General features: G+C 42.5%; 1 protein-coding gene across 1 annotated transcript in view; it reads left to right on the forward strand.

Moving 5' to 3' along the window:
- Positions 1–8,607: 8,607 nt before the first annotated feature.
- Positions 8,608–21,962, forward strand: part of LOC110512755 (slit homolog 2 protein) — a 45,862-nt gene continuing 32,507 nt past the window's right edge. Inside the window, exons 1-2 of the mRNA XM_036973521.1 lie at positions 8,608–10,283; positions 21,544–21,615. Coding sequence (XP_036829416.1) covers positions 10,075–10,283; positions 21,544–21,615 — 281 coding nt within the window. The 5' untranslated portion in view covers positions 8,608–10,074. The remainder of the gene's footprint in view (positions 10,284–21,543; positions 21,616–21,962) is intronic.

Raw genomic sequence — 21,962 nt, forward strand, 5'->3', positions numbered from 1 at the left:
AATTCAAGGCACACTTAACCAGCATGGCTACCAGAGCATTCTGCAGCGATACGCCATCCCATCTGGTTTGCGCTTCGTGGAAATATAATTTGTCTTTCAACAGGACAATGACCCAAAACGCACCTCCAGGCTATTTGACAAAGGACAGTGATGGAGCGCTACATCAGATAACCTGGCCTCCACAATCACCCGACCTCAACCAAATTGAGATGGTTTGGGATGAGTTGGACCGCAGAGTGAAGGAATAGCAGCCAACAAGTGGCAACTCCTTTAAGACTGTAGGGAAGAGCATTCCAGGTGTAGCTGGTTGAGAGAATGCCAAGAATTTGCAACGCTATCATCAAGGCAAAGGGTGGCTACTTTGAAGAATATGAAATGTGATTTGTTTAACACTTCCTTGGTTACTACTTGGTTCCATATGTGTTATTTCATAGTGTTGATGTCTTCAGTATTATTCAACAATGTAGAAAATAGTAAAAAATAAAGAAAATCCCTTGAATGAGTAGGTGTTCTAGAACCCTGGAATGAGTAGGTGTTCTAGAACCCTGGAATGAGTAGGTGTTCTAGAACCCTGGAATGAGTAGGTGTTCTAGAACCCTGGAATGAGTAGGTGTTCTAGAACCCTTGAATGAGTAGGTGTGTCCAAACTTATGACTGGTGCTGTACGTTAATGTGGGCTAATTTGTAGCACTTTTCTGGGATGCTTGCTTGTTTTTATTGCTTTTACTGGGAAGTTTAGCAGAGGTAGGTAGACATGCTCATGTTATTTATGTCAGTGCAGGGTGAGCTGAACACAGTGGACCTCCTACTAGGGCACTACTACCGCCTCAGTGCTAACAGTATAACTCTGGTTCATAGACACATGATTACTGCATACAACAGCTGTAGGATCAGCAGAGGCATTCAGGGCAGTTACTGTAAATTAGGTTACTTACATTGTGTCTACCAATGCCTCTAGGGATAATACACAATTGCTGAAGTGTTATGACAACTCAGTGACACAACGGATGAACTGAACTGGGTAATTGATAAGTCATTGTATCAACGCAGTCTCTTTTAATGCTGTGTGTCTGGTTGCTTTCACTCTTTTAATGCTGTGTGTCTGGTTGCTCTCACTCTTTTAATGCTGTGTGTCTGGTTGCTCTCACTCTTTTAATGCTGTGTGTCTGGTTGCTCTCACTCTTTTAATGCTGTGTGTCTGGTTGCTCTCACTCTTTTAATGCTGTGTGTCTGGTTGCTCTCACTCTTTTAATGCTGTGTGTCTGGTTGCTCTCACTCCTTTAATGCTGTGTGTCTGGTGGCTCTCACTCTTTTAATGCTGTGTGTCTGGTTGCTTTTGACGTTAAATGTTTTCCAACATACAGTTGACGTCGGCCGTTTACATACACCTTAGACAAATACTTTCAAACTCAGGTTTATTTTTTGCAATTCCTAACATTTAATCCTTGTAAAAAAGTCCCTGTCTTAGGTTAGTTAGGAATCACCACTTTATTTAAAGAATGTGAAATGTCAGAATAATAGTAGAGAGAATGATTTATTTCAGCTTTTGTTTCTATCATCACATTCCCATTGGGTCAGAAGTTTACCTGCACTCAATTAGTATTTGGCAGCAATGCCTTTAAATTGTTTAATAACTTGGGTCAAATGTTTCCCCTTCCCCAAGCTTCCCACAATACATTGGGTGAATGTTGGCCCATTCCTCCTGACAGAGCTGGTGTAACTGAGTCAGGTTTGTAGGCCTCCTTGCTCGCACACACTTTTTCAGTTCTGCCCACAAATGTTTGTCTATTTTGTGAAGTGCACCAGTCCCTCCTGCAGCAAAGCACCCCCACAACCTGATGCTGCCACCCCCCATGCTTCACGGTTGGGATGGTGTTCTTCTGCTCGCCCTTTTTCCTCCAAACATAACGATGGTCATTATGGCCAAACGGTTCTATTTTTGTTTCATCAGACCAGAGGACATTTCTCCAAAAAGTACGATCTTTGTCCCCATGTGCAGTTGCAAACCGTAGTCTGGCTTTTTTATGGTGGTTTTGGAGCTGTGGCTTCTTCCTTGCTGAGCGGCCTTTCAGGTTATGTCGATATGGAGGTCTACAATTTTTTTCTGAGGTCTTTGCTGATTTCTTTTGATTTTCCCATGAGGTCAAGCAAAGAGGCACTGAGTTTGAAGGTATGCCTTGAAATACATCCACAGGTTCACCTCCAACTGACACAAAATTATACCAATTAGACTTTCAGAAGCTTCTAAAGCCATGACATCATTTTCTGGTATGTTCCAAGCTGTTGAAAGGAACAGTCAACTTAGTGTATGTCAACTTCTGACACACTGGAATTGTGATACAGTGAATTATAAGTGAAACAATCTGTCTGTAAACAATTGTTGGCAAAATTACTTGTGTCATGCACAAAGTAGATGTCCTAACCGACTTGCCAAAACTATAGTTTGTTACAAGAAATGTGTGGAGTGGTTGAAAAACAAGTTTTAATGACTTCAACCTAAGTGTATGTAAACTTCCGACTTCAACTGTACATGATTGCATTGTGCATGTTCATTTATAACGTCAATATAATTCAAAAAGTCCTCATCTGCGATTTGAACTCACAACCTCTTGGTTCCAATCTTCCTGCCATACCAACTTTGTCAATTATCACTTAATCTAACTTTTCTCTCATCATTGATTTTATTAACTTTTGTTCATGAAGAAATGTTAGTTTTTTTACTGTCTAAGGTAGATGGGTCAAATGACTCTGTTTTTAAATGTTACTCCTGAATCACGATGATAAAACCACAGGTTTTTTGTTGTGTTATTTTTAACATTTTAAGCTGAGATGTACTTAAAAGTTGCAAAGTGTAGCAATACAGGTGAAATCAGATTATTGAAGATGTGTAGAATATGAATTTATGTATAAATGAACACGCGCCATCTAATCATGTACGACTGAGGTATATAGTCAGTCTCTACCTGACTCTATACCTCAGTCTCTACCTGACTCTATACCTCAGTCTCTACCTGACTATCTACCTCAGTCTCTACCTGACTTTATACCTCAGTCTCTACCTGACCTTATACCTCAGTCTCTACCTGACTTTATACCTCAGTCTCTACCTGACTTTATACCTCAGTCTCTACCTGACTATACCTCAGTCTCTACCTGACTCTATACCTCAGTCTCTACCTGACTTTATAACTCAGTCTCTACCTGACTCTATACCTCAGTCTCTACCTGACTCTATACCTCAGTCTCTACCTGACTTTATACCTCAGCCTCTACCTGACTATACCTCAGTCTCTACCTGACTCTATACCTCAGTCTCTACCTGACTTTATACCTCAGTCTCTACCTGACTTTATACCTCAGTCTCTACCTGACTTTATACCTCAGTCTCTACCTGACTCTATACCTCAGTCTCTACCTGACTTTATACCTCAGTCTCTACCTGACTCTATACCTCAGTCTCTACCTGACTTTATACCTCAGTCTCTACCTGACTTTATACCTCAGTCTCTACCTGACTTTATACCTCAGTCTCTACCTGACTCTATACCTCAGTCTCTACCTGACTTTATACCTCAGTCTCTACCTGACTTTATACCTTAGTCTCTACCTGACTTTATACCTCAGTCTCTACCTGACTATACCTCAGTCTCTACCTGACTCTATACCTCAGTCTCTACCTGACTTTATACCTCAGTCTCTACCTGACTTTATACCTCAGCCTCTACCTGACTATACTTCAGTCTCTACCTGACTCTATACCTCAGTCTCTACCTGACTTTATACCTCAGTCTCTACCTGACTTTATACCTCAGTCTCTACCTGACTTTATACCAGTCTCTACCTGACTCTATACCTCAGTCTCTACCTGACTTTATACCTCAGTCTCTACCTGACTTTATACCTCAGTCTCTACCTGACTCTATACCTCAGTCTCTACCTGACTTTATACCTCAGCCTCTACCTGACTATACCTCAGTCTCTACCTGACTCTATACCTCAGTCTCTACCTGACTTTATACCTCAGTCTCTACCTGACTTTATACCTCAGTCTCTACCTGACTTTATACCTCAGTCTCTACCTGACTCTATACCTCAGTCTCTACCTGACTTTATACCTCAGTCTCTACTGAGGTATAAGGCCAGGTAAAGGGAGGAGGGTTCAGGTTAATGTCTCTCTGGATAGGTACTCAGGTAAATTACACTGGAGGCCCTTTGTGAGGTGAGTAGGTTCGCCCCTCTCTTCTCTTCTCTCTCCTTCCCTACTCCCTCTTACTTTCTTTCTCTATCTCTCCTTCTCCCCCTCCCTCCCTCTCCCTCCCTCCCTGCCCCCTCTGTTGATTGCGGCTATTATATACCCATGGCCTGGGGATGTAGCTACCTACCTACACACACACCCACACACACACACACACACACACACACACACACACACACACACACACACACACACACACACACACACACACACACACACACACACACACACAGCTACTGCAGCAATTACCAAACAGTGTTAAAGTGGGATTGAATCAAAGGAGGAAATAATTGACATTCTGCATGCCCAACACACACACACACACACACACACACACACACACACACTCAGACACACTACAGGAGGCTGCTGAGAGGACAGTCATAATAACAACAGCTGGAACAGAGGGAAGGGAAGGGCATCAAACTCATAGAAACCACTAGTTCCTCTCCAGCCGTTACAATGAGCTTGTCTTCCACAATTAAGGTGCTACCAGCCTCCTGTGATACACACACTACACACTACACTCCCACACCAACACAGAGAGAGGGAGAGGGAGAGAGAGAGAGAGAGCGAGAGACAGAGAGAGAGAGAGAGAGAGAGAGAGAGAGAGAGAGAGAGAGAGAAAGATAAAGAGAGAGACAGAGAGAGAGAGAGAGAAAGATAAAGAGAGACAGATAGAGAGGGAGAAAGATAAAGAGAGAGAGAGAGAGAGAGAAAGATAAAGCGAGAGAGAGAGAGAGAGAGAGAGAGAGAGAAAAATAAAGAGAGAGAGAAAGATAAAGAGAGAGAGAGCGAGAGAGAGAGATAGAGAGAAAGAGAGAGAGACAGAGAGAGAGAGCCCCCCTAGGCACAACTATGACAACATAACCAACAAAAACGGGTCACAACTCCTGCAGCTCTGTCGCACGCTGGGTATGTACATAGTCAACGGTAGGCTTCGAGGGGACTCCTATGGTAGGTACACCTATAGCTCATCTCTTGGCAGTAGTACTGTAGACTACTTTATCACCGACCTCAACCCAGAGTCTCTCAGAGCGTTCACAGTCAGCCCACTGACACCCCTATCAGACCACAGCAAAATCACAGTCTACTTAAACAGAGCAATAATCAATCATGAGGCATCAAAGCCAAAGGAACTGAGTAACATTAAGAAATGCTATAGATGGAAGGAATGCAGTTTGGAAACCTACCAAAAAACAATTAGGCAACAACAAATTCAATCCCTTTTAGACAATTTCCTGGGTAAAACGTTCCGCTGTAATAGTGAAGGTGTAAACTTGGCAGTAGAAAATCTTAACAGTATATTTGACCTCTCAGCTTCCCTATCAAATCTAAAAATCTCAAATAGAAAACCGAAGAAAATTAACAATAATGACAAATGGTTTGATGAAGAATGCAAAAATCTAAGAAAGAAATTGAGAAACCTGTCCAACCAAAAACATAGAGACCCGGAAAACCTGAGTCTACGCCTTCACTATGGTGAATCACTAAAACAATACAGAAATACACTACGGAAAAAGAAGGAACAGCATGTCAGAAATCAGCTCAATGCAATTGAAGAATCCATAGACTCTAACCACTTCTGGGAAAATTGGAAAACACTAAACAAACAACAACAAGAAGAATTATCTATCCAAAATGGAGATGTATGGGTAAACCACTTCTCCAATCTTTTTGGCTCTATAACAAAGAATAAAGAGCAAAAACATATACATGATCAAATACAGATCTTAGAATCATCTATTAAAGACTACCAGAACCCACTGGATTATCCAATTACATTGAATGAGTTACAGGACAAAATAAAAACCCTCCAACCCAAAAAGGCCTGTGGTGTTGATAGTATCCTCAATGAAATGATCAAATATACAGACAACAAATTCCAATTGGCTATACTAAAACTCTTTAACATCATACTTAGCTCTGGCATCTTCCCCAATATTTGGAACCAAGGACTGATCACCCCAATCCACAAAAGTGGAGACAAATTTGACCCCAATAACTACCGTGGAATATGTGTCAACAGTAACCTTGGGAAAATCCTCTGCATTATTATTAACAGCAGACTCGTACATTTCCTCAATGAAAACAATGTACTGAGCAAATGTCAAATTGGCTTTTTACCAAATTACCGTACAACAGACCATGTATTCACCCTGCACACCCTAATTGACAACCAAACAAACCAAAACAAAGGCAAAGTCTTCTCATGCTTTGTTGATTTCAAAAAAGCCTTCGACTCAATCTGGCATGAGGGTCTGCTATACAAACTGATGGAAAGTGGTGTTGGGGGTAAAACATACGACATTATAAAATCCATGTACACAAACAACAAGTGTGCGGTTAAAATTGGCAAAAAACACACACATTTCTTCACACAGGGTCGTGGGGTTAGACAGGGATGCAGTTTAAGCCCCACCCTCTTCAACATATATATCAACGAATTGGCGCGGGCACTAGAAAAGTCTGCAGCACCCGGCCTCCCCCTGCTAGAATCCGAAGTCAAATGTCTGCTGTTTGCCGATGATCTGGTGCTTCTGTCACCAACCAAGGAGGGCCTACAGCAGCACCTAGATCTTATGCACAGATTCTGTCAGACCTGGGCCCTGACAGTAAATCTCAGTAAGACCAAAATAATGGTGTTCCAAAAAAGGTCCAGTCACCAGGACCACAAATACAAATTCAATCTAGACACTGTTGCCCTAGAGCACACAAAAAACTATACATACCTTGGCCTAAACATCAGCGCCACAGGTAACTTCCACAAAGCTGTGAACGATCTGAGAGACAAGGCAAGAAGGGCATTCTATGCCATCAAAAGAAACATAAATTTCAACATACCAATTAGGATTTGGCTAAAAATACTTGAATCAGTCATAGAGCCCATTGCCCTTTATGGTTGTGAGGTCTGGGGTCCGCTCACCAACCAAGACTTCACAAAATGGGACAAACACCAAATTGAGACTCTGCACGCAGAATTCTGCAAAAATATCCTCCGTGTACAACGTAGAACACCAAATAATGCATGCAGAGCAGAATTAGGCCGATACCCACTAATTATCAAAATCCAGAAAAGAGCCGTTAAATTCTACAACCACCTAAAAGGAAGTGATTCACAAACCTTCCATAACAAAGCCATCACCTACAGAGAGATGAACCTGGAGAAGAGTCCCCTAAGCAAGCTGGTCCTGGGGCTCTGTTCACAAACACAAACACACCCTACAGAGCCCCAGGACAACAGCACAATTAGACCCAACCAAATCATGAGAAAACAAAAAGATAATTACTTGACACATTGGAAAGAATTAACAAAAAAACAGAGCAAACTAGAATGCTATTTGGCCCTAAACAGAGAGTACACAGCGGCAGAATACCTGACCACTGTGACTGACCCAAAATTAAGGAAAGCTTTGACTATGTACAGACTCAGTGAGCATAGCCTTGCTATTGAGAAAGGCCGCCGTAGGCAGACATGGCTCTCAAGAGAAGACAGGCTATGTGCTCACTGCCCACAAAATGAGGTGGAAACTGAGCTGCACTTCCTAACCTCCTGCCCAATGTATGACCATATTAGAGAGACATATTTCCCTCAGATTACACAGATCCACAAAGAATTCGAAAACAAATCCAAATTTGAAAAACTCCCATATCTACTGGGTGAAATTCCACAGTGTGCCATCACAGCAGCAAGATTTGTGACCTGTTGCCACGAGAAAAGGGCAACCAGTGAAGAACACACACCATTGTAAATACAACCCATATTTATGCTTATTTATTTTATCTTGTGTCCTTTAACCATTTGTACATTGTTAAAACACTGTATATATATATATAATATGACATTTGTAATGTCTTTACTGTTTTGAAACCTCTGTATGTGTAATGTTTACTGTTAATTTTTGTTGTTTTTCACTTTATATTTTCACTTTGTATGTTGTCTACCTCACTTGCTTTGGCAATGTTAACACATGTTTCCCATGCCAATAAAGCCCTTGAATTGAATTGAATTGAATTGAATTGAGAGAGAGAGGCAGAGAGAGAGAGAGAGAGAGAGAGAGAGAGAGACAGAGAGGGGCAGAGAGAGACAGGGAGCGAGAGAGATGAAAAGATCCACTGCCTCAGATCTATCCATCAGGTCAATACTCTCTGTCTGATATGTAGAAACCAGTATTAAGATTTGACACACAAACAGCGCAGCTGCGTCAGACAGTGTGACGCTGTGTTTGAGCACCGTACAAGGTAGAGGGGTAGCGGGCAGGAGTCGGGTTCGGGGCGGGGGTAGGGGAGGAGTTATCCGGCCAGTATAAAGCTTCCAGGGCTTGGGGTTGGAAAGGGAGTTCCCTGGTCCACACTGCTGTGAGTTCGCACGTTAAAAACAGAGGGTGAATTCCCCCCCCAGCCCATGGAGACAGAAACACCGAAATAAACGGCACGGATTAACGGATGAGATTGACAGCCAAAAACGCGCGGTTGGGAGAATTTGTAACATTGAACAGATTGACGCAGCGCTGTTATAAACTAACCCCGGTGGATTCTGCAGACAGAGACACAGAGGTGTTATCTACCCCCCTCCCTTTGACTCGTTACTATTCCTGCAACATTACCTCAACTTTCCTGTCGGGTTTATTTGGGATACTACTACCTGAACCGTTTTGGATTTAAGAACCTCCTAATTAGGCTACTGTCCTCCGCTGTGTTTCTGCTCCTGGGTTTGGACTAACGTTTTGGATTATTTATTAGTTTTGCTGCTGTGGTGAACACTTGTAACCTTCAAGGATATCTCAAGAGTGATTTTGAAGGTGCACCGACCGGTAGGTTACGATTGGTTTACGGTGGTTACTTTCCAAGACGGGCCTCGTCTCTCCTCTACACCGCTCACGGCATCAGGTGGCCGGCCACTGCAGAGAGAGAGAGAGAGAGAGAGAGAGAGAGAGAGAGTGGTCTAACGCACAGCGTCGCTCTGCCTCGGAGGAAAACGCAGACTCGTCATTGTGTGTGTGTGTGTGTTCGAGTGATAGAGAGAGAAAGGGAGAGTGAGAGGAAGGGAGACAAGAGGGATTGAGTGTGTGTGTGCGTGCGAGGTGTTGCTTGGACAGACGCAGTGAAAACGTTCCCGTTTTCTTCTCTTCTCCCTCACACACACCAGTCTCGGAGAGCTCTTTCACCGACAACACACACACGGAGTGTGATTCTAAGCACGGGGCTCTTCCCGGTGTTAAACGGACGTCTGAAGGGAAATCAATACCTCAGCCACGTTGACCTGCACGAGATCACGATTTCTTCGCTCTGCGCGTGCTGTGAATGAATAATACAACAGCCAATCACTCACCCACCTCGCGCTGTGTCTAATCTCACCTGGTGTGTGTGTGTGTGAGAGAGAGGGAGAGTGTGTGTGTGTTCACCAAAGGTTCATTAGGAGGTGTTTCTTGGGTTTACCGTGTATACATCGCTTCACACGGAGGGGATTACCGCACTGCATGCCGCGGCCATGTGGGAGAACTTTGTGCCGCTCTAGCGCCAGTTGTCCGTCTACCAGCCTGCCGCCCTGCCTCACTCTTTCCGCCCGGCCGCTGTCATCCAGACTTGCGGGTTTCTTCTGACATGTGATTCTTATATACTATATATACTTATATACTACAATAAAACCGCCACAACGAGGAGGAGCAAAACACACAAAATAAACAAACAACAGAAAGAGAGAAAGAGTTGGAATCCTCCTCGTGGGATTTTTAACTCCTCCTGTGGATTTACAACCATTCGGTGACTCCTCGGCCCCTCTCCTTAGTGGGCTACCAAACCAGTCCACTGCAGTGACAATGTCCCTACGGTCGAGCCTCTTTGCTCCGGCCTCAGCTCTGGGTCTGTGTCGCTGTCTGCTGGCTGTCCTGGTGGTCCTGGGGCTGTCCAGCCGGGCAGAGGGCCAGCCATGCCCGGCGCAGTGCTCCTGTTCCGGCTCTACTGTGGACTGTCACGGCCAGGGTCTCCGCAGCGTTCCCAGGAATATACCACGCAATGCAGAGAGACTGTGAGTATATGCCGTAGTCACTATATAGTTTATTGTCTACCCTCCCTGAAGTCTATACTATAGACCAGTGGTTTCCAACCAGGGGTATTAGGACTGTAGTCACTATATATAGGGTTTATTGTCTACCCTCCCTGAAGTCTATACTATAGACCAGTGGTTTCCAACCAGGGGTATTAGGACTGTAGTCACTATATAGGGTTTATTGTCTACCCTCCCTGAAGTCTATAATATAGACCAGTGGTTTCCAACCAGGGGTATTAGGACTGTAGTCACTATATAGGGTTTATTGTCTACCCTCCCTGAAGTCTATAATATAGACCAGTGGTTTCCAACCAGGGGTATTAGGACTGTAGTCACTATATAGGGTTTATTGTCTACCCTCCCTGAAGTCTATAATATAGACCAGTGGTTTCCAACCAGGGGTATTAGGACTGTAGTCACTATATAGGGTTTATTGTCTACCCTCCCTGAAGTCTATAATATAGACCAGTGGTTTCCAACCAGGGATATTAGGACTGTAGTCACTATATAGGGTTTATTGTCTACCCTCCCTGAAGTCTATAATATAGACCAGTGGTTTCCAACCAGGGGTATTAGGACTGTAGTCACTATATAGGGTTTATTGTCTACCCTCCCTGAAGTCTATAATATAGACCAGTGGTTTCCAACCAGGGGTATTAGGACTGTAGTCACTATATAGGGTTTATTGTCTACCCTCCCTGAAGTCTATAATATAGACCAGTGGTTTCCAACCAGGGGTATTAGGACTGTAGTCACTATATAGGGTTTATTGTCTACCCTCCCTGAAGTCTATAATATAGACCAGTGGTTTCCAACCAGGGGTATTAGGACTGTAGTCACTATATAGGGTTTATTGTCTACCCTCCCTGAAGTCTATAATATAGACCAGTGGTTTCCAACCAGGGGTATTAGGACTGTAGTCACTATATAGGGTTTATTGTCTACCCTCCCTGAAGTCTATAATATAGACCAGTGGTTTCCAACCAGGGGTATTAGGACTGTAGTCACTATATAGGGTTTATTGTCTACCCTCCCTGAAGTCTATAATATAGACCAGTGGTTTCCAACCAGGGGTATTAGGACTGTAGTCACTATATAGGGTTTATTGTCTACCCTCCCTGAAGTCTATAATATAGACCAGTGGTTTCCAACCAGGGGTATTAGGACTGTAGTCACTATATAGGGTTTATTGTCTACCCTCCCTGAAGTCTATAATATAGACCAATGGTTTCCAACCAGGGGTATTAGGACTGTAGTCACTATATAGAGTTTATTGTCTACCCTCCCTGAAGTCTATAATATAGACCAGTGGTTTCCAACCAGGGGTATTAGGACTGTAGTCACTATATAGGGTTTATTGTCTACCCTCCCTGAAGTCTATACTATAGACCAGTGGTTTCCAACCAGGGGTATTAGGACTGTAGTCACTATATAGGGTTTATTGTCTACCCTCCCTGAAGTCTATAATATAGACCAGTGGTTTCCAACCAGGGGTATTAGGACTGTAGTCACTATATAGGGTTTATTGTCTACCCTCCCTGAAGTCTATAATATAGACCAGTGGTTTCCAACCAGGGGTATTAGGACTGTAGTCACTATATAGGGTTTATTGTCTATCCTCCCTGAAGTCTATACTATAGACCAGTGGTTTCCAACCAGGGGTATTAGGACTGTAGTCACTATATAGGGTTTATTGTCTACCCTCCCTGAAGTCTATACTATAGACCAGTGGTTTCCAACCAGGGGTATTAGGACTGTAGTCACTATATAGGGTTTATTGTCTACCCTCCCTGAAGTCTATAATATAGACCAGTGGTTTCCAACCAGGGGTATTAGGACTGTAGTCACTATATAGGGTTTATTGTCTACCCTCCCTAAAGTCTATAATATAGACCAGTGGTTTCCAACCAGGGGTATTAGGACTGTAGTCACTATATAGGGTTTATTGTCTACCCTCCCTGAAGTCTATAATATAGACCAGTGGTTTCCAACCAGGGGTATTAGGACTGTAGTCACTATATAGGGTTTATTGTCTACCCTCCCTGAAGTCTATACTATAGACCAGTGGTTTCCAACCAGGGGTATTAGGACTGTAGTCACTATATAGGGTTTATTGTCTACCCTCCCTGAAGTCTATACTATAGACCAGTGGTTTCCAACCAGGGGTATTAGGACTGTAGTCACTATATAGGGTTTATTGTCTACCCTCCCTGAAGTCTATAATATAGACCAGTGGTTTCCAACCAGGGGTATTAGGACTGTAGTCACTATATAGGGTTTATTGTCTACCCTCCCCGAAGTCTATAATATAGACCAGTGGTTTCCAACCAGGGGTATTAGGACTGTAGTCACTATATAGGGTTTATTGTCTACCCTCCCCGAAGTCTATAATATAGACCAGTGGTTTCCAACCAGGGGTATTAGGACTGTAGTCACTATATAGAGTTTATTGTCTACCCTCCCTGAAGTCTATAATATAGACCAGTGGTTTCCAACCAGGGGTATTAGGACTGTAGTCACTATATAGGGTTTATTGTCTACCCTCCCTGAAGTCTATAATATAGACCAGTGGTTTCCAACCAGGGGTTTTAGGACTGTAGTCACTATATAGGGTTTATTGTCTACCCTCCCTGAAGTCTATAATATAGACCAGTGGTTTCCAACCAGGGGTATTAGGACTGTAGTCACTATATAGGGTTTATTGTCTACCCTCCCTGAAGTCTATACTATAGACCAGTGGTTTCCAACCAGGGGTATTAGGACTGTAGTCACTATATAGGGTTTATTGTCTACCCTCCCTGAAGTCTATAATATAGACCAGTGGTTTCCAACCAGGGGTATTAGGACTGTAGTCACTATATAGGGTTTATTGTCTACCCTCACTGAAGTCTATAATATAGACCAGTGGTTTCCAACCAGGGGTATTAGGACTGTAGTCACTATATAGGGTTTATTGTCTACCCTCCCTGAAGTCTATAATATGGACCAGTGGTTTCCAACCAGGGGTATTAGGACTGTAGTCACTATATAGGGTTTATTGTCTACCCTCCCTGAAGTCTATAATATAGACCAGTGGTTTCCAACCAGGGGTATTAGGACTGTAGTCACTATATAGGGTTTATTGTCTACCCTCCCTGAAGTCTATACTATAGACCAGTGGTTTCCAACCAGGGGTATTAGGACTGTAGTCACTATATAGGGTTTATTGTCTACCCTCCCTGAAGTCTATAATATAGACCAGTGGTTTCCAACCAGGGGTATTAGGACTGTAGTCACTATATAGGGTTTATTGCCTACCCTCCCTGAAGTCTATAATATAGACCAGTGGTTTCCAACCAGGGGTATTAGGACTGTAGTCACTATATAGGGTTTATTGTCTACCCTCCCTGAAGTCTATAATATAGACCAGTGGTTTCCAACCAGGGGTATTAGGACTGTAGTCACTATATAGGGTTTATTGTCTACCCTCCCTGAAGTCTATAATATAGACCAGTGGTTTCCAACCAGGGGTATTAGGACTGTAGTCACTATATAGAGTTTATTGTCTACCCTCCCTGAAGTCTATAATATAGACCAGTGGTTTCCAACCAGGGGTATTAGGACTGTAGTCACTATATAGGGTTTATTGTCTACCCTCCCTGAAGTCTATAATATAGACCAGTGGTTTCCAACCAGGGGTATTAGGACTGTAGTCACTATATAGGGTTTATTGTCTACCCTCCCTGAAGTCTATAATATAGACCAGTGGTTTCCAACCAGGGGTATTAGGACTGTAGTCACTATATAGGGTTTATTGTCTACCCTCCCTGAAGTCTATACTATAGACCAGTGGTTTCCAACCAGGGGTATTAGGACTGTAGTCACTATATAGGGTTTATTGTCTACCCTCCCTGAAGTCTATAATATAGACCAGTGGTTTCCAACCAGGGGTATTAGGACTGTAGTCACTATATAGGGTTTATTGTCTACCCTCCCTGAAGTCTATACTATAGACCAGTGGTTTCCAACCAGGGGTATTAGGACTGTAGTCACTATATAGGGTTTATTGTCTACCCTCCCCGAAGTCTATAATATAGACCAGTGGTTTCCAACCAGGGGTATTAGGACTGTAGTCACTATATAGAGTTTATTGTCTACCCTCCCTGAAGTCTATAATATAGACCAGTGGTTTCCAACCAGGGGTATTAGGACTGTAGTCACTATATAGGGTTTATTGTCTACCCTCCCTGAAGTCTATAATATAGACCAGTGGTTTCCAACCAGGGGTTTTAGGACTGTAGTCACTATATAGGGTTTATTGTCTACCCTCACTGAAGTCTATAATATAGACCAGTGGTTTCCAACCAGGGGTATTAGGACTGTAGTCACTATATAGGGTTTATTGTCTACCCTCCCTGAAGTCTATACTATAGACCAGTGGTTTCCAACCAGGGGTATTAGGACTGTAGTCACTATATAGGGTTTATTGTCTACCCTCCCTGAAGTCTATAATATAGACCAGTGGTTTCCAACCAGGGGTATTAGGACTGTAGTCACTATATAGGGTTTATTGTCTACCCTCACTGAAGTCTATAATATAGACCAGTGGTTTCCAACCAGGGGTATTAGGACTGTAGTCACTATATAGGGTTTATTGTCTACCCTCCCTGAAGTCTATAATATGGACCAGTGGTTTCCAACCAGGGGTATTAGGACTGTAGTCACTATATAGGGTTTATTGTCTACCCTCCCTGAAGTCTATAATATAGACCAGTGGTTTCCAACCAGGGGTATTAGGACTGTAGTCACTATATAGGGTTTATTGTCTACCCTCCCTGAAGTCTATACTATAGACCAGTGGTTTCCAACCAGGGGTATTAGGACTGTAGTCACTATATAGGGTTTATTGTCTACCCTCCCTGAAGTCTATAATATAGACCAGTGGTTTCCAACCAGGGGTATTAGGACTGTAGTCACTATATAGGGTTTATTGTCTACCCTCCCTGAAGTCTATACTATAGACCAGTGGTTTCCAACCAGGGGTATTAGGACTGTAGTCACTATATAGGGTTTATTGTCTACCCTCCCCGAAGTCTATAATATAGACCAGTGGTTTCCAACCAGGGGTATTAGGACTGTAGTCACTATATAGAGTTTATTGTCTACCCTCCCTGAAGTCTATAATATAGACCAGTGGTTTCCAACCAGGGGTATTAGGACTGTAGTCACTATATAGGGTTTATTGTCTACCCTCCCTGAAGTCTATAATATAGACCAGTGGTTTCCAACCAGGGGTTTTAGGACTGTAGTCACTATATAGGGTTTATTGTCTACCCTCACTGAAGTCTATAATATAGACCAGTGGTTTCCAACCAGGGGTATTAGGACTGTAGTCACTATATAGGGTTTATTGTCTACCCTCCCTGAAGTCTATACTATAGACCAGTGGTTTCCAACCAGGGGTATTAGGACTGTAGTCACTATATAGGGTTTATTGTCTACCCTCCCTGAAGTCTATAATATAGACCAGTGGTTTCCAACCAGGGGTATTAGGACTGTAGTCACTATATAGGGTTTATTGTCTACCCTCACTGAAGTCTATAATATAGACCAGTGGTTTCCAACCAGGGGTATTAGGACTGTAGTCACTATATAGGGTTTATTGTCTACCCTCCCTGAAGTCTATAATATGGACCAGTGGTTTCCAACCAGGGGTATTAGGACTGTAGTCACTATATAGGGTTTATTGTCTACCCTCCCTGAAGTCTATAATATAGACCAGTGGTTTCCAACCAGGGGTATTAGGACTGTAGTCACTATATAGGGTTTATTGTCTACCCTCCCTGAAGTCTATACTATAGACCAGTGGTTTCCAACCAGGGGTATTAGGACTGTAGTCACTATATAGGGTTTATTGTCTACCCTCCCTGAAGTCTATAATATAGACCAGTGGTTTCCAACCAGGGGTATTAGGACTGTAGTCACTATATAGGGTTTATTGTCTACCCTCCCTGAAGTCTATAATATAGACCAGTGGTTTCCAACCAGGGGTATTAGGACTGTAGTCACTATATAGGGTTTATTGTCTACCCTCCCTGAAGTCTATAATATAGACCAGTGGTTTCCAACCAGGGGTATTAGGACTGTAGTCACTATATAGGGTTTATTGTCTACCCTCCCTGAAGTCTATAATATAGACCAGTGGTTTCCAACCAGGGGTATTAGGACTGTAGTCACTATATAGGGTTTATTGTCTACCCTCCCTGAAGTCTATAATATAGACCAGTGGTTTCCAACCAGGGGTATTAGGACTGTAGTCACTATATAGGGTTTATTGTCTACCCTCCCTGAAGTCTATAATATAGACCAGTGGTTTCCAACCAGGGGTATTAGGACTGTAGTCACTATATAGAGTTTATTGTCTACCCTCCCTGAAGTCTATAATATAGACCAGTGGTTTCCAACCAGGGGTATTAGGACTGTAGTCACTATATAGGGTTTATTGTCTACCCTCCCTGAAGTCTATAATATAGACCAGTGGTTTCCAACCAGGGGTATTAGGACTGTAGTCACTATATAGGGTTTATTGTCTACCCTCCCTGAAGTCTATAATATAGACCAGTGGTTTCCAACCAGGGGTATTAGGACTGTAGTCACTATATAGGGTTTATTGTCTACCCTCCCTGAAGTCTATACTATAGACCAGTGGTTTCCAACCAGGGGTATTAGGACTGTAGTCACTATATAGGGTTTATTGTCTACCCTCCCTGAAGTCTATAATATAGACCAGTGGTTTCCAACCAGGGGTATTAGGACTGTAGTCACTATATAGGGTTTATTGTCTACCCTCCCTGAAGTCTATACTATAGACCAGTGGTTTCCAACCAGGGGTATTAGGACTGTAGTCACTATATAGGGTTTATTGTCTACCCTCCCTGAAGTCTATAATATAGACCAGTGGTTTCCAACCAGGGGTATTAGGACTGTAGTCACTATATAGGGTTTATTGTCTACCCTCACTGAAGTCTATAATATAGACCAGTGGTTTCCAACCAGGGGTATTAGGACTGTAGTCACTATATAGGGTTTATTGTCTACCCTCCCTGAAGTCTATAATATGGACCAGTGGTTTCCAACCAGGGGTATTAGGACTGTAGTCACTATATAGGGTTTATTGTCTACCCTCCCTGAAGTCTATAATATAGACCAGTGGTTTCCAACCAGGGGTATTAGGACTGTAGTCACTATATAGGGTTTATTGTCTACCCTCCCTGAAGTCTATACTATAGACCAGTGGTTTCCAACCAGGGGTATTAGGACTGTAGTCACTATATAGGGTTTATTGTCTACCCTCCCTGAAGTCTATAATATAGACCAGTGGTTTCCAACCAGGGGTATTAGGACTGTAGTCACTATATAGGGTTCATTGTCTACCCTCCCTGAAGTCTATAATATAGACCAGTGGTTTCCAACCAGGGGTATTAGGACTGTAGTCACTATATAGGGTTTATTGTCTACCCTCCCTGAAGTCTATAATATAGACCAGTGGTTTCCAACCAGGGGTATTAGGACTGTAGTCACTATATAGGGTTTATTGTCTACCCTCCCTGAAGTCTATAATATAGACCAGTGGTTTCCAACCAGGGGTATTAGGACTGTAGTCACTATATAGGGTTTATTGTCTACCCTCCCTGAAGTCTATAATATAGACCAGTGGTTTCCAACCAGGGGTATTAGGACTGTAGTCACTATATAGGGTTTATTGTCTACCCTCCCTGAAGTCTATAATATAGACCAGTGGTTTCCAACCAGGGGTATTAGGACTGTAGTCACTATATAGAGTTTATTGTCTACCCTCCCTGAAGTCTATAATATAGACCAGTGGTTTCCAACCAGGGGTATTAGGACTGTAGTCACTATATAGGGTTTATTGTCTACCCTCCCTGAAGTCTATAATATAGACCAGTGGTTTCCAACCAGGGGTATTAGGACTGTAGTCACTATATAGGGTTTATTGTCTACCCTCCCTGAAGTCTATAATATAGACCAGTGGTTTCCAACCAGGGGTATTAGGACTGTAGTCACTATATAGGGTTTATTGTCTACCCTCCCTGAAGTCTATACTATAGACCAGTGGTTTCCAACCAGGGGTATTAGGACTGTAGTCACTATATAGGGTTTATTGTCTACCCTCCCTGAAGTCTATAGTATAGACCAGTGGTTTCCAACCAGGGGTATTAGGACTGTAGTCACTATATAGGGTTTATTGTCTACCCTCCCTGAAGTCTATACTATAGACCAGTGGTTTCCAACCAGGGGTATTAGGACTGTAGTCACTATATAGGGTTTATTGTCTACCCTCCCTGAAGTCTATAATATAGACCAGTGGTTTCCAACCAGGGGTATTAGGACTGTAGTCACTATATAGGGTTTATTGTCTACCCTCCCTGAAGTCTATAATATAGACCAGTGGTTTCCAACCAGGGGTATTAGGACTGTAGTCACTATATAGGGTTTATTGTCTACCCTCCCTGAAGTCTATACTATAGACCAGTGGTTTCCAACCAGGGGTATTAGGACTGTAGTCACTATATAGGGTTTATTGTCTACCCTCCCTGAAGTCTATAATATAGACCAGTGGTTTCCAACCAGGGGTATTAGGACTGTAGTCACTATATAGGGTTTATTGTCTACCCTCCCTGAAGTCTATACTATAGACCAGTGGTTTCCAACCAGGGGTATTAGGACTGTAGTCACTATATAGGGTTTATTGTCTACCCTCCCTGAAGTCTATACTATAGACCAGTGGTTTCCAACCAGGGGTATTAGGACTGTAGTCACTATATAGGGTTTATTGTCTACCCTCCCTGAAGTCTATACTATAGACCAGTGGTTTCCAACCAGGGGTATTAGGACTGTAGTCACTATATAGGGTTTATTGTCTACCCTCCCTGAAGTCTATAATATAGACCAGTGGTTTCCAACCAGGGGTATTAGGACTGTAGTCACTATATAGGGTTTATTGTCTACCCTCCCTGAAGTCTATAATATAGACCAGTGGTTTCCAACCAGGGGTATTAGGACTGTAGTCACTATATAGGGTTTATTGTCTACCCTCCCTGAAGTCTATAATATAGACCAGTGGTTTCCAACCAGGGGTATTAGGACTGTAGTCACTATATAGGGTTTATTGTCTACCCTCCCTGAAGTCTATACTATAGACCAGTGGTTTCCAACCAGGGGTATTAGGACAGTAGTCACTATATAGGGTTTATTGTCTACCCTCCCTGAAGTCTATAATATAGACCAGTGGTTTCCAACCAGGGGTATTAGGACTGTAGCCACTATATAGGGTTTATTGTCTACCCTCCCTGAAGTCTATAATATAGACCAGTGGTTTCCAACCAGGGGTATTAGGACTGTAGTCACTATATAGGGTTTATTGTCTACCCTCCCTGAAGTCTATAATATAGACCAGTGGTTTCCAACCAGGGGTATTAGGACTGTAGTCACTATATAGGGTTTATTGTCTACCCTCCCTGAAGTCTATAATATAGACCAGTGGTTTCCAACCAGGGGTATTAGGACTGTAGTCACTATATAGGGTTTATTGTCTACCCTCCCTGAAGTCTATAATATAGACCAGTGGTTTCCAACCAGGGGTATTAGGACTGTAGTCACTGTATAGGGTTTATTGTCTACCCTCCCTGAAGTCTATAATATAGACCAGTGGTTTCCAACCAGGGGTATTAGGACTGTAGTCACTATATAGGGTTTATTGTCTACCCTCCCTGAAGTCTATACTATAGACCAGTGGTTTCCAACCAGGGGTATTAGGACCTATCCACAGGTTGTACTGGAGAAGACTCATGGGAGAGTAGGGTTACTGGTGAAAAACACATGAAGGGGGTACTTCCGGGGTACTTCCGGCCAGAGCAACATTCAGTCGGTGGTACAGTAACCTTTTAAACAGGTTGTGAACCACTGATATAGCCAGTCATTATCCTAATATATTGATGATGTTATCTGCTGTTAAGGCCCTTCAACAGAATCCTCCAAAACCCAAGTCCATTCTGATGAAGTGGTTCTCACAACAGAACCACAGAAATAACCTCGTGGCTCGTTTTTATAGAACCGTAGTGATAATTAAAAAGAAGTGGCACAGGAAATGGTTCCCGTTGGTATCGGACAGATAATTAATTTGGCCCGTTTTAAAAGTCGGTAAGCGGTTCACGAAGTTACGGGGTTTATGTTTTGACGTCTCGGGCCTGTTGTAACGCGAAAAACCTCAGCCCGAAAAACACACACACACACACACACACACACACACACACACACACACACACACACACACACACACACAGCTCGAACTAATCAAAAACGGATTTAGTGAATTCCCTTTTAAGCTAATAAAGCCTGTGGGATAGTTTGTTCTTCTACCCGCTGTGGAGATTGATGTGGTTTTGTTGGTTAAACTAAAACCTTTCCATTTACCCCAAAACAGATTGAACTAACGATCTCCTAATGTCGCCTCCGATAAATTAAACTGTAACACCTTGGTTTATCCTGCGCATCGTTTCATAGGTTTGAATTATCTCATCATTCCTATTATCCTGCGCATCGTTTGAGGTTTGAATTATCTCATCATTCCTATTATCCTGCTCATCGTTTCATAGGTTTGAATTATCTCATCATTCCTATTATCCTGCTCATCGTTTCATAGGTTTGAATTATCTCATCGTTCCTATTATCCTGCTCATCGTTTCAGAGGTTTGAATTATCTCATCATTCCTGTTATCCTGCTCATCGTTTCAGAGGTTTGAATTATCTCATCATTCCTATTATCCTGCTCATCGTTTCAGAGGTTTGAATTATCTCATCATTCCTGTTATCCTGCTCATCGTTTCAGAGGTTTGAATTATCTCATCATTCCTATTATCCTACTCATCGTTTCAGAGGTTTGAATTATCTCATCGTTCCTTTAGGTTTCGTAGGCTGACGTCTCTGATCTGTAATGGAAAGATGAACATGTCCACATGTATCCTGAGATTCTCCCCCAGCGTTTGTTTTAAATTCAGTCATTTAATTGTGGCCTAAATCATGTTGAATAACCAGGGTAATACTGGCACAGTGACGTGCAGGTTGTGTGTTATTCAAATCTGTTTTTTTAGAACATGTTTTAAATCTGAATGATTGTTTATTTATTTTTTTGTCGATATTGTAACTCATCATGTCGTCTTGTTGCGTCTTGTTTCTCCAGGGATCTGAACGCTAATAATCTGACTAAAATCACCAAGGCCGACTTCGCTGGACTGAGGAATCTGCGTGTGCTGTAAGTAGTCGGCTATAGTTATTACAACGGGAACCTATAGTTATTACACTGGGAACCTTTAGTTATTACAACGGGAACCTTTAGTTATTACAACGGGAACCTTTAGTTATTACAACGGGAACCTTTAGTTATTACCACGGGAACCTTTAGTTATTACCACGGGAACCTTTAGTTATTACCACGGGAACCTTTAGTTATTACAACGGGAACCTTTAGTTATTACCACGGGAACCTTTAGTTATTACAACGGGAACCTTTAGTTATTACAACGGGAACCTTTAGTTATTACCACGGGAACCTTTAGTTATTACAACGGGAACCTTTAGTTATTACACCCGGAACCTTTA

The sequence above is a fragment of the Oncorhynchus mykiss genome, unplaced genomic scaffold, assembly GCF_013265735.2.
Source record: "Oncorhynchus mykiss isolate Arlee unplaced genomic scaffold, USDA_OmykA_1.1 un_scaffold_263, whole genome shotgun sequence".
In the NCBI taxonomy this organism is placed as follows: Eukaryota; Metazoa; Chordata; class Actinopteri; order Salmoniformes; family Salmonidae; genus Oncorhynchus; species Oncorhynchus mykiss.